The sequence below is a fragment of the Callospermophilus lateralis genome, chromosome 19 (genome assembly GCF_048772815.1).
Source record: "Callospermophilus lateralis isolate mCalLat2 chromosome 19, mCalLat2.hap1, whole genome shotgun sequence".
Classification (NCBI taxonomy): Eukaryota; Metazoa; Chordata; class Mammalia; order Rodentia; family Sciuridae; genus Callospermophilus; species Callospermophilus lateralis.
The window spans coordinates 7,734,899-7,748,154 of NC_135323.1; the positions used below are offsets into that span (position 1 = coordinate 7,734,899).

General features: G+C 49.4%; 1 protein-coding gene across 2 annotated transcripts in view; it reads right to left on the bottom strand.

The window, feature by feature from the left end:
- The window catches only part of Cramp1 (cramped chromatin regulator 1), a 55,022-nt gene that overhangs the window by 11,833 nt on the left and 29,933 nt on the right, over positions 1-13,256 (bottom strand). The window contains exons 7-14 of one of the 2 annotated variants that reach the window (XM_076839960.2): positions 8,633-8,718; positions 8,081-8,204; positions 7,047-7,128; positions 6,356-6,505; positions 5,369-6,073; positions 4,032-4,209; positions 1,332-1,513; positions 1,166-1,240 (exon numbers count right to left, since the gene is read on the bottom strand). In XM_076839960.2, coding sequence (XP_076696075.1) covers positions 1,166-1,240; positions 1,332-1,513; positions 4,032-4,209; positions 5,369-6,073; positions 6,356-6,505; positions 7,047-7,128; positions 8,081-8,204; positions 8,633-8,718 — 1,582 coding nt within the window. Of the gene's footprint in view, positions 1-1,165; positions 1,241-1,331; positions 1,514-4,031; positions 4,210-5,368; positions 6,506-7,046; positions 7,129-8,080; positions 8,205-8,632; positions 8,719-13,256 lie in introns of both variants that reach the window. The other variant, XM_076839959.2, reaches the window with a different exon arrangement.

Here is a 13,256-nt window from a genome sequence, read left to right on the forward strand (position 1 = left end):
GCAGGAAATATTTAGACTTTAGCCCATACTTGACCCTGCCCTTGTACTGGGAAAGTAGCAACAGGCAGGACTGAAATGAATCACAGACCATGTGTCAATAAAGCTTTACTTGCAAAAATGTTAAGTGGCAAAAACCATGAATATGATCAGGTGTTAGGATATGCTCAGAACAGACAGTGCAATCTAGGTGCCAGGAGCTACAGGGAACTGGGGAGCACTCAGAGGTACTGGGTTTCCTCCAGGTGATGAAGATGCACTGAAGCAGGCAGTGGTGGCTGTGCCTATCCATAAACACACTGAAAGAACACTGAAGTGCACTCAAGTGTGCTCCTTAAATGGGTAAACGCTACAGAATGTGAACTACACAAACAAATCTGTCTTAAATAAGAAACAGCAGGCTGGACTTAGTCCACGAGAGGTGGTACTGAGCCCTGCACTCAACGGCCATGAAGCTCATGCCCAATCAGGGACTTTCCCACCACTACCAGAGAAAAGGATTAAAATACAAAAATTAAATGTTAGTATGAACCCAAAGCAGAGGTAAAGAGAAATAAAATAAACCATGGGTATCTTCCTTCCTAAGATCTTTTGCGCAATTGTTACTTCTAAAAGAACTAATCTCAAGAGAGAAAAAGATGTCTAACAGTCTAACAAAAGGAAACCTATTAATCCCCCCAAAAAATATACCCATGAATTTCTAAGGCCATAGTTATTTCATATTTGCAGCTTCCCTTCTGCCCTGTTTGCTGGGGATTGAATGTGGCCCTGGAAGGTCCACCCAGCACTCCCTCCACCCACCACTCTGGCAAAGGCCAGGCCTATCAATCTACTCCTTGCTGACTGCTGGCACCAGCTCAGTATGTCTCATCATGTCCTGGGAAGTCCTCCAAGACTTCCAACTCAGCTCAGATGTTCTTAGAACCTGGACCCCAGAACTTTTATCTTTTCTGCTCATAATTTTCAATGCAATTCAAAGACAATCTTATAGGCACCATTAAATTCACTATTTTTGCTTTTACTTTTCCCATTCATAAGGAAAAGAAGCAGCAGTGATTTCCTCTATTTTACACCCTGAAAACCTAAGTCACAGAAGAAACCCAGTGTGTGCTGGCTAGCTGGGCCAGCGGTAGAGCCAGGGGCACGTGGACTCATGTGAGGTCCTCACCTGGACCACCAATGGCTTCCGCAGGTGCCGGTTCCGCAGTTTCCTGGGCTTTGGCAAAAAGAAGTCTGACTGCATCTGTAAGGGAGACAGCACACCAGCCCTGAGGATGTGCCCTCCATGGCATGGCAGCCTGGCCTGGCACGCAGGCGCACAGCCCAGCACTCACACTGATGGAGTTTAGGTGCTGCCGGAACGTCAGCTCTGCTTCTTTGCTGGGGGAGAAGAGCTTCCCATGTCGGCTGTTGGGTGGCAAAGTCGTTGGGACAGCAAAGAGGCCACCATCTGAGTCACTGCTTCCTGTACTGGAGGGACCAGCCACCAAGAGGGGCCTTGGGGGGTTCCTTAAACCTGGAAAGGAGAAGGGAAAGCCACATGCCAACACTCCCACACAACCTCTCCAGAGTGAAGGGAGTTCTGTTGGGTAGAAAACCTGGAAGGAATTCTGCAACAGCTCTTCAGTTGCCTGCATCTCATCCCTGGAAACATGGCCTTTCTTGCTCATGGAGGTTTCTGTCCCTAACGAGGAAACCACAGGCCTCCTAGAGGACAAGCATGCCACAAATGGTCAACACTTGGTGGACAGGACAGGGCCACCCACTGCTGGACTTCCTCAGAACTAGCAGCACCTTTAGGGAATCCCAAACAAACCCAAAGTGGTAGAAGGATCTGAGAGCCAATATGCCAATTTACCAAAGGGGGGTCAATGGGTGGATTTGGGTTATACACTGTCATCTGCTGACTCCTGATCTAATCTCTAATTTTATGGAAAACAGATCCAGAAGTAATAGAACAGAAAGCACTATTTAAAAAGTGCTCTCCTGGGAATGCACCCTTCTGCATTCTTGGCCAGGCCCCGCCCCTTACTCTCTATTAACAGACTGTAAGACTGCACTGATACTCAAGAGTCCACAGTCTGGGCTCATGAAGCATCAGGGTGGGTTTCAGAACTGCAGCCCCACTGCTCTGTAAGTGTTCTCCATCCAGAAAGAGACAATTAAAGAGGACACAGAACTAAGAAATTTACAAGTAGAAGCAGGAGGCAGGAGAGGCTGGGTCAACTACCAGCTGGCCCTCATCAAGGAACATGCCTATCTGCAGGGAAGGTTGGCTTTTGCAGCACCTTCCAGAGGGAAACAGAAAGAGGTGAAGAGTAATAAAACAAGCATCTGCAGGAGACTGTGCCCCAACTCAGCAGCAGCCCAGGTCTGCTCAAAGACCATCAGGATGCCCTAGCAGGGATTATGCCTTAATCCTGGCCACCTACGAGGCTGAGGCAGTGGGGGTCTCAAAGGCAACTTAGCCAGACCATTTGTCAAAATAAAAGGGCTGGAAATGTGGCTCAGTGATAAAGTACTCCTGAGTTCAATCTAAGGTACAAACAAAACAAAACACCCTACCCATCCACCCCTCTCCCCATCCACAAAAAAAAAAAAAAAAAAAAAAAAAAAGACCACCAAGTGAGACTCTCAAGGAAATAGGACTTCTGTTTTTCCCCTTTGTTCTAAGGATGAAATCCAGGATGCTCTGCCACTGAACCACATCACCAGCCCTTTCTATTTCATTTTGAGATAGGGTCTCAATAAGTTCTCAAGGCTGGCCTGGGACTTGTAATCCTCTTGCCTCAGCCTCCCTAAGTAGCTGGGATTACAGATATGTACCACTGTACCTGGCAGGAAATAATCTTCTACAGGCAGGTCACTGGCAACACAGTAAATCAGAGAAAATATAAAAACAATGACATTCTGTGAATGGAAAATAATCCTGGAGAACTGATAACACACCAGGACACTAAGTTCAGCTGAAAAGTCACTGTATTTTTTTGGTATGCCCTTGTATGCCCACATCTTGTCTAACCTGATGCCAACTCCCCAGGGAGTGAGGCAAACTTGTCTCTTCCAGGATGCACACCACTGTCAGAACACAGGTACTAGGCAGGTATCCATGACAACACCCTTTATGCTGAAGTGTGAGGAGGACTTAGGGGCTTAGGACAAACAGAAGCACTCCAGTCCTTACTCCAGGGCAGTCACTGACTCCCTGGCCACTCCTGGATCAATCCTGGGAAGAGTTGCACGGCTTCTCCTAGGCTAGAGGAGTGAATACAGCCCATACTCATCCGAGATACCCAGCTCTGCCAGGGCAGGAAAGGGCACCTGAGAGCATTCATACTTCTCCCCTCAGGCACTCATGTGGAATCCACCACTCCAGACGCAATAATCAGCTTACTTATAAAACACCACAGGCTTAACCAAGTAGTACTGATGCCCAGGACATGCATTATGCTTACCTTGGGGTCTAATGCATGCAGAGACAGAATTTATTTATCAGCTACCTGGAGCTGGAGGTACAGCTCAGTGGTAGAGCACCTGCCTAACATGCACAAGGCCCTGGGTTCCATCCCCAGCACCAGCAAAAGAAAATTTATTTCCTAGTTATGGCTGGGGCAGGGTCCACTGTGGTAGGTTACTCTTGTTTTTTTTTCAAGACTGTTCAATTGCTGGCATGTTCCTTAACCAGAATCTTTATTCTAATGTCTTACATGCAAAGAAAAACAGTCCACATAGGTTTAGAAAGAACCAACTCTCCTCAGAGGCCATGAACCACCAACTCATACGTATGACATAGTTGCTTCTAGGGCTTTATAATAAAAGAGCCTCCAAATATCCACATTGCCAAAAGTCATCTTGTCCTCTGCTTCTTGGCGGCTCCAGGACCCCATGACTCAGGCCATTTATGACAGGCTTCCACATTCACCCTCTATGCCGTTCACTGGACCATGGCTGACCAGACACTAGGGCAGCCTCACACACCCGTGCCTTTAGTTTCAGCACAGTCCCTGACCCTGTCAAGCCACCATGACCCTCACCTGGGGAGCAGGGTGCAGCACTAGATGGGAAGGTCTTGCTGCTGCGGAGGGCAGACTGGTTTCGAGGGCAGCGGGGACTCCGGGAACTGATGGTCACCACCTTCCCTGGGGGGGTTGTTGACTGCTCCTCCTGGGCAGGCCTCACGGATGCCGTGGATGTGGCGTTTGCTTCTGGAGCCTGGACAGAAATCGGCCAAAAATGTCCAAACTCAGCACAAAAAAATAAAAAAAACTTTGATGTGAGTGCCCCAAGGAGGTGTGAGTACACCCTTGAGAATTTGGAAGATGGTGCAGGGATCAGAGCCTGATTTCCATGATGGCAAAGGTCGGGGTGTCAAAGACACCTGACCTTGGCACCCCCAAAATCACTCAGCAGCTGGCCAGTTTCTCAAAAAATCACTGGTCCAAAAAAAAAAAAAAAAAGAAAGAAAGAAAAGGAAAAGGAAAAAAAGAAACCAAAAGAGAAACAAAAGTACAAATCACCAGCCAGATAAATAATGAAAGCTACTGCTCCCCTGCTTGGGAGAGCCCCTGTATGTCTCTTGGGAGAGCGTGAGTGGTGAGAATGGGCAGGTGGACCTCAGCGCGGGGAAAGGTTTCACCCACTCTGAGCAGGGCCCAGCTGCAGGGAGGAGGTACTGGGCAGTGGAAGAGAACACTGCTTTTAAAACACCCACAGTAAAAAGCCAGTGTAAGACGACTACAGAACTCTTCTGAGTCACAGGAAGAAAAGATTTACACAGCCATAGCTCCCACAGCACCACCAGTCCCAGGGCCTGTCTCCTTTGCCTTACTTCTCCCAACTCTGCCAATCTCCCGTGTCTTGGGCCTTGTGGGGCACTTGTCATAGCTCTACCAGGGAAGGAGGAGTTGCAGTAGGATGGAAAGCCACAGGACAGGCCCCCATCTCTGACCCAAGGTCTCCAATCTCAGTGAACCATAGGCTGTCTTCTCTACACCTGTATTCCATAGAGTCACCTGGGGTTATCCCTACAGTCTTCGGCGCTATTCTGGAAGCTGCATGTCTAATAAGTTCCAGGTGATGCTGAGCTGCTGGCAGGCCCTATTGTGAGTGCCTCTGCTGAGCTTCCTGCCCACCATGCTCCACACCTTGTGCTTCCTCCTCCCCTAGGGTCCTCAACCATGTCACTTCTCTCCATGTAAAGCCAAACCTGCATGAACTCATAATCCATCTGGTCGCAACTCACTCACCCCCAATAGCCCTGACATTGGGCCTACCCAGGAGTCACCTCACTGCTCAAGCTGCAGCCACCTTCATGACCAGGTCTGGTCAAGGCCCGGGTACACTTCCTGAAGGGCCACACTGACCCACTTACCAGCTTGGGGTTGACCTCCGTGGAGATGAGCCTCAGGAGGCAGTTCAGGAGGCGCTGCTCATGGGGGACCGGGGGACAGGGGTGGGTGGCCCGGCTCTCAGGGCCTAGCACAGCCAGCCAGTCGTACTCCAGCTGCAGCTTGCTTGGCTTGCCCATCATGAGGTAGACTTCAGCCAGTGTGAGACTCTCAGATGTCTGCAGGCTCCAGCCCTCCTCGCGCAGCTGCTGGGCTAGCTGGCTGGCAGGGACCTCTTTTGGGGGCCTGGTGGCAGGCTGTCCCTGAGATGTCAGCGGCTCTGTAGGGCTTCCCTTCTGTTGGGGCTCCTCTGAAGGTGCATCTGCTAGGTCGTTAGTGCAAACATCCAGGGGAAGCCCAGGGCTAGGGCCAGGCTGAGGGTCTGGGCCAGGGGAGGTGAGGTCAGAAGCCTCCCTGCTGCTGGGGGTGAGAGCCTCAGGGGAGGCCGCCCTGCCAGGAAGAGGATGATCCTTCCCAGGCCGCGTGTCCGTGCAGCGGCACTGTTCCGGGACGATGAGGTCCTGACAGGACTTCAGGTAGCGGGGTAAGGGGTCAAGGAGAGACAGCTCATCCTCCAGGTCTGGGAGCTGGCCGCAGGCACACGGCAGGGCCCGCGGCTCTCTGATGAGGCCATCCCCAACCTCTGCAGGAGCTGCTGCAGGGGTCTTCTCGAGACTTGGCCCGGAGTCCTGATGCCCAGGGGGAGGCCTGTCAGGAGCGTCCAGGCTGCTCAGACTTGGGGTGGCCCCCTCCCCAGGGGCACTTTCAGGGGAACTCTCTCCAGAACTCTGCAACACATCGGTGGCAGGAGGGGGCCGCCCACCGCCCTTGCCCTCAGTGCCACCCCTTGGGCACTTCACCTGGCCCCGGGCTGTTCCCTGCCCACTCTGGATGCCCAGGATCTGGGCTGGGGGTAGCGAATGGGCATCTTTGGTGCTCTGCTTGCACCGGCCACCCTCCTGCCAGTGCACCGTGCAGAAGGCCTTGGAGTGCACCACACGGGCCACACCAGGCAATGGCGTCAGCGTGCAGTTCTCGCCAGGGAACAGGTGCAGCGCCACCTTCTCCTGTGTCTGCAGGGCGCTGGTGCCTGGGAGCTGCCGCTCCTCGAGAGTCTTCCGCTGGGCACACTGTCAAGGAGCAACCCTGCCAGCAACGCCATGGTTATATTGCTCGCCAGGTGCGGGGTGAGGGCCCGTGCCAGAAGTCATATCTGCTCCTTGGCATCACAGGGGCTCAGATCTGCCCTTACCCCTGACCTAGGGACTTTCCTCAAGCCACAGACAGATAACGCTGGCCCAGGGTATAGGGTCTCTGAGAAAGTCATACCTCTGATGCGCACTGTACATAGGGAACAGGGAGGGTCAGAGCCAGCCAACAACACAGGTGGGGCTGTACCTGTGTCATGTCACCCACCCTGCTGGCACAGGTCCTTCCACCACACCATATGGGCAGATGGCTGGCCAGTCACAATGTGGAGAGCTAGTGTGCCCAAATGCCACCACAGCAAGGAGGGGACAAGTAGGGCTCTATACCCAAACTCCAGTGGCAAAGGGCTCCTACGGGGTCCTGTTGTAATAAGAAAGACTAGGAAGTGAGACTCCATTTCCAAATAGGAGGAGCTGTAGAGGCTGGAAGGTTTGTTTAGTTGTGAAAAGATACAACTCGCACTTCCTGGAGTGCCCACTTCTGCTTCAAGAACTCGATAAGGCTGGACACCTTCCGATGCAGCTCCACAATCATCCTAAGAGACAAAGAAGGGAGGCTGCCACAACATGAAGCCAAAATCAGAAGGGGCAGGGCCTTGTCAGGGACAGGGAGGGCACCAATAGGACCCAGGTTCCTTCTCCTAAAGATCAGCCCTATCAGCTGAGCTAATACAGATTCCTGCAATCACTGAGGAAGTGTCACTAGGTATGACACTGCTCCCATCATTGCCTGGGGTGCACTGTGTGGGAACTGTGGGTGCCTTCAGGATTCCAGGGTTAGAGTGGCCAGCCCTCACCAATCCTAAGGAAATAAACACCACATGGATAGGGACAAGGCACCAACAGTGCCAGAGCTCGCCCAGTGTGAGCAGCTGGCTTCTGCAGACTCCACTGGCGCAGTATCTGTAGACTGGAAGGAACTAGGAGCACAAGCACTGGAGGGGACCCTTAGTGGCATTGGGCCCTGAGGTGAGGAAGATGTTCTTGACAGACGGGTGGAAATTCCACAACACTGAAAATGTACCAAATGCCATGTGACTGTAAAATTCAAGGTGGCTGATGGTTTATTTTACATTGTGAATCTACCTCAATTTAAAAAATAAATGTTTAAAACAGCCCATCCCCATAGCAGTTCCTTGTGCACAAAGCAGACACCAGTTTGGGAAGCCAGAGAGAGAGAAGCAGTAGGGGCTTTATGGGACAGAGAGGAGAGGAAGGTTCTGCGGCCACTTGCCCTCTGGCCAAGACTTTCTCTATCATTCACACTCCTGAGAACCCTGGCCAAGCATGGGACTGTAGCTCAGAACTTGCAGGGCCCCCATCAGACCACCACTGTGGCAATATCACACCCACACCCTGTCCTCAAGTGATGCCAGATTGCTAGGGTGAAACTTGTTCCTTGCATCAACTCCCTGAGGAAAACCCAAACAGTACCCTTTATCCCTGTCCAGACTATAGGGACCCTCCTCAGGATGAAGGCCACATTACCTAAGGCGAGGGTTCTGGGCAAGGCTCTGCACTCGTGCCCAGGCATGGTTGTTCCGTGGTTGTAGCTCTACAGGGACTTTGAGGGGCAGACGCACTGGCTTCTGGTCCTCTTCATCACTGAGGCCTGCAAAAGGGAGAGACCATGAAAGTCCAGAGCAGATCAACCTCAAGGCAGAAAGTGCTTTACCAAAAAAAACAACAGAATCAGAGCGTTGTGGACAGACTGCCTTGGGACCAGAGGCAAGGAAGGCAGAGGAAGCCCAGCAAGGGAGCAGCTAATGAAGCCACTCACACACATGCACAAAGGCCACAAAAGATCTGCTCCAAATAGCTCGGAGCCCTCTGTCTTGATACTGCCATGGCTTCTTAGCTAAACTTGATCTACTGAGTGGAGGCACTGCATTTCAAATGGAAAAACTATCTATCTGCAGTACTGGGATTCAGCTCGACCAGGCACAGAACTATTCGACAGAAAACATTCTTAGCTCAGGCTGTTACCAAACAACAAAACAACTGAGCTACAGGTGTCCCGGCCTTCCCCTGGTCACCTACCATCAGGATCACAGAGCTTCTTCAGGGCCCGGCACATGGGTGCTTTGATCCGCAGGTTCCTCCCTTTGTAACGTACTGTGGTAGCTCTGGGAAGAGAGTTGGGAAGAAGTGCTGATGCCTCTGGATCAACACACATAAGAAAGGGCCCCCCCTAAGGGGCACTATGTAGGAACAGAGGCTCCCATGCTGTCACCCATGACCCAAGTAAGGCTGTGGTTCTGGACATCCACAACTTTTTTGACCAGGAGATGTCTGCTGTGCTGTGCTGTGTTCCCCCTACTCTGGCAAATTCCCTGGCACAAGCTCTTCTCCCAGCCCATTAAAACCACTATTCTGCACTTGGGCAAATGGCTGTCCATTTTTCCACCCATCCAATCTCCATGTGCTTCTCATCCTGGGGCCTTACAAACTGCAAAGCTACCTCACATGACCAGTTGACATATCTCAATCCACCCCTACATAACCTCTATGTACCCTCTTCCTGACTGCCTTGCCACACCAGTGTTGCAACCTATCCCTCTGTAAACCACACTGGTGGGCCCAGAATACAAGCAGCCAGAGAACAGGGTATCACAGGCCCATGCCTGGAGTCCCTGGGCAGGCCCTAAATACGTTTGCCAGAGCTGCAGTGTGTTACAATTACAAGATACCTGTAATCCCATAGACTAGGGAGGCTGAGGCATGAGGGACACAAGTTCAAGGGAGGCCAGCCTCAGCAATTTACTGAGGCCCTCAGCAACTCAGTGAGACCCTGTCTCAAAATAAAAGTAAAAAAATAAAAAGTAGAAAAAGGCTAGGGAGGGCTGGGGATGTGGCTCAAGTGGTAGCGCGCTCGCCTGGCATGTGTGCGGCCCGGGTTCGATCCTCAGCACCACATACAAAAAAAACAAAGATGTTGTGTCCGCCGAGAACTAAAAAATAAATATTAAAAAATTCTCTCTTTCTCTCTCTCTCTCTAAAAAAAAAAAAAGGCTAGGGATGTGGCTTAGTGGTTAAGCACCCCTGGGTTCAATCCCTAGTACAAAAAAGAAAGCAAGAGGACAGTTCCTCCAAAACACAGCTGGAATACTTGTGAAACCCTCCATAAAGGCAGGTGGTTTTAAAAGTGGAGGTGAAGTGAGGGGTGGGCAAGACAGCCAAGACCAAGCTTGACATGGCCCTTAACTCTTGCTGCTATGGGTCCCTACTCACTTCAAAACTAGAAAGCACAAGGGATACAGCAGTTTCTGATCTGGGAGAAGAACAGGATTCTAGTCCAAGGAAAAGCTGTGGCCTGCCTAGTGGGGGGCAACACATGCAGGTCTGCATTTCACAGAACGTTCCAGATGAGGATGTTCCTCACATGTCATGGATTTCTGCTGTGACAGCCTTTCTGACTGACCCACATCCAGTTGCAATCATGTTAGTTCAGAGCTGCTTTTGTAACTGCCACTCAATTTCTGAGAAGTAGTCAGTGAAAAAGCGACAGCACATATATGTGATTCTAAAGATGTGCAGAAAGTGACACATTCATCTGTACATATTTATGTTTGTATCTGCACATTTACGCACATAAATTCCCTAAGAATAAAATTCATTGGTGTACTTGGGAAGAAAATCTCTGGCGAGGGGAACAGGATAGGGTAGTTGTCTATTTCTTATGTTTGTGTTTGAAAATTTTCTGAGCATATTAGATAATACTTGTGTAATTTTTAAAAATGTTATTGTGAGAAAATCCTGCTTACAATTGGATATCAGAACATGAACTATAGCTTTAAACAGAATGAGCGCAGGAGGGACTGATAGTTCCCTAATTTGACCTAAGAGTAGTTCAATTGTACACATGAAAAAACAGCCAGCTACAGCAGCCTCAGACAGGAAGAAAAGGCCACACCACTTCTACCTCTCAGGAATAAAGCTGGGTCCCCCCTCCTAAAAAGGGAAACAGCTGACTGCAACATGAAGAAGTCTCAATCCTTACATAGTGGATTCCAACAATGCCTCTAAAAACTTTAATGTGCTTATTATAAGGCCAGCCAAATAGACAGCGAGGTCCCAAGGTGGCATGGGGGGAGGGGAAAGTTCAATGACTGCTCAAGCCATGGCAGCTACAATCTCATCTACCATTCTTCCACTTGCCCAACCATCCATCTGTCATCCATCCTTCCATTCATTCATTTGCACTGACTTATCTGTCCATCCTTCCATTCATCCATACATACTCATCTATCCTTTCTTCCATCCATCTCATTTGCCTCTTCACCATTCACCCATCCACCCATAGATTCATCCATCCACCCATCCTCTCATCTGCCCCTTCATTCATCCATCCATCAATCTACTCAACTGTCTTTTCTTCAGTCAATCCATCCCTACATCTGTTCATCTCCATCCTTTCATCCATTCACTCATTTGTTTGGCCTCTACCCACCCTCCATCCAAATACTGACTGAGCTCCCTCTGTGCTTGACACCAAAGAGCAGAGCTGATACTTGGAAAACCTGACTGAGGAAACAAGAAGACCTCAGGAAGAACTCTTTCACTTCCCACCCATGTTTGGTCTGGAGGGATAATTCAGAGAAAACAGGTCTCCAAGTAACGTCTTCTTCTTTTTTTTTTTTTTTTTGGTATCACGGATTGAACTCAAGGGCACTTAACCACTGAGCCACATCACCAGCCCTATTTTGTACTTCATTTAGAGACAGGATCTCACTGAGTTGCTTAGCACTTCATCATTGCCCAGTGTGGCTTTGAACTCTCAATCTCAGCCTCCTGAGCCACAGGGATTACAGGCATGTGCCACCACGCCTGACTCCAAACATATTCTATTGAGTTAACATTATTGCCAGGCATGGTGGGATATGCCTATAATCCCAGAGATTTAAGGCTGAGGAAGGGGGATCACAAATTCAAGGCCAGCCTGGGCAACGCTATTTTAAAATTTTAAATAAAAATCTAAGGGTTGGGGATGTAACTTGGTGGTATAAAGCACACAGGGGATCTACCTTCCCTATGGAACCACCTTATCCCAGGTAGAACCCATAGACAACAAATGGTACAGTGGTTCAATATATTAGTAATGCTGGGGTAGGGCTGCAGGAATAGTAATGAGGAGAAACGTCTAAAACAAGTAGCAATGCAGCCTGAAGTCAGTTCACAACCACCTCCAATGAGAGCTCTGGAAGCAAATGGGCTTTTCTGCTCATCACTGCTTGTCCACGGGCCTCAAAACCAAACAGCAGAGGCAAGACTTCAACAGCAGGCGAGCTGTGTCATGTGGCACCTGTGTTTGTAATAATCCTAGCTTCGGTTAAACTGCTACTCTGTGACTTCCTTTTTCTTCCTTCATGGAAATGGAGTGACTGCACCTGCATTTATTACCAGGGAACCATTCTGAGATGATGATCTTTTTCCTTTTCTCTCAAATGCAAATTCCATGACCAGCCCAAGTCTGGGGCACCACACCAGCCATGTTCTGGCTTACAAGGAGAACGGCTGTTTATGCACCCCCTACCCCTCAGGAGCTGAAAGACAGGCAGACCAGTATGCCCCCAGGGCACAAGGGTGGAAGAAACTAGGGAGGAATCAAAGCCTAAGCTCCCCTGGACAGTCACACACAGGGCCTCTGCAAGCACATCCACTGGATCAAAGGCAGCCTGGCTTTCTTTCTGACACGAGATTTTTTTCTTCCTTGCAAAACTACTGGATAAATCTAAGCAGCACATGCTACATTCTATACCATCAGGTCTGTAAATGATGTAACAGAATTTCATTTTAATTTAGACCTTTTCTCAATTCATTTATTCCTTATTTTATAATTCTATAACTGAAAGGAGATTCACAGTTAACTAGAAAAGGCCTGTGTGGGAAATAAGGGCAAATTAAGCACTCTGTTGCTTTCGGAATTGAATTAAGACGCATTCTTCCACATGCACCTCTGTAATTTATCTCTATTTCTCTTCTGACTTTACAAGTATTATGCTTGTCCTTAAAAACTAGAGAGTCTGAGTCAGACACAGTGGTACACACCTGTAATCACAGCAGCTTGGGAGGCAGAGGCAAGACAGTTGGAAGTTAAAGGCCAGCCTGGGCAACCTAATGGGGCCCTAAGCAACTTAATGAGACCTAGTCTCAAAATAAAATGTAAAAAGGGCTGGAGATGTGGCTCCATGGTTAAGTGCCCCTGGGTGCAATCCCTGGTACACATGCTCTTGCTCTCTCATGCACGTGCGCACCTGCGTGCACAAAGAAAAGAAACAACAACTAAGAAGTCTTTGGGGGAGAGAATGGGCACATAAATGAATGAGAAAGTACAGAAGGGCCAAAGACAGAGCTGCATGGGACAGTGCACTCTGGTCTCTGGCAAGGCACAAGATCTCACTGGAGATGGCACTGGAGCAAAGCAACACCCACAGCAAGAAAATGAAACTCTGCCTATACTTTACATCACCCACAAAATTTAACCCAAGTACAAAGCCATAAAAACACTAAAAGAAGCCACAGGGAACAATCTTGACCACAGCTGGGCAAGGCTCTTAGACACCACATGGAAAGCAGATCACAGAAGACAACAATGACAGACAGAACTTGCAAGGCGCTAAGCAACTCAGTGAGACCCTGTCTCTAAATAAAATACAAAATAGGG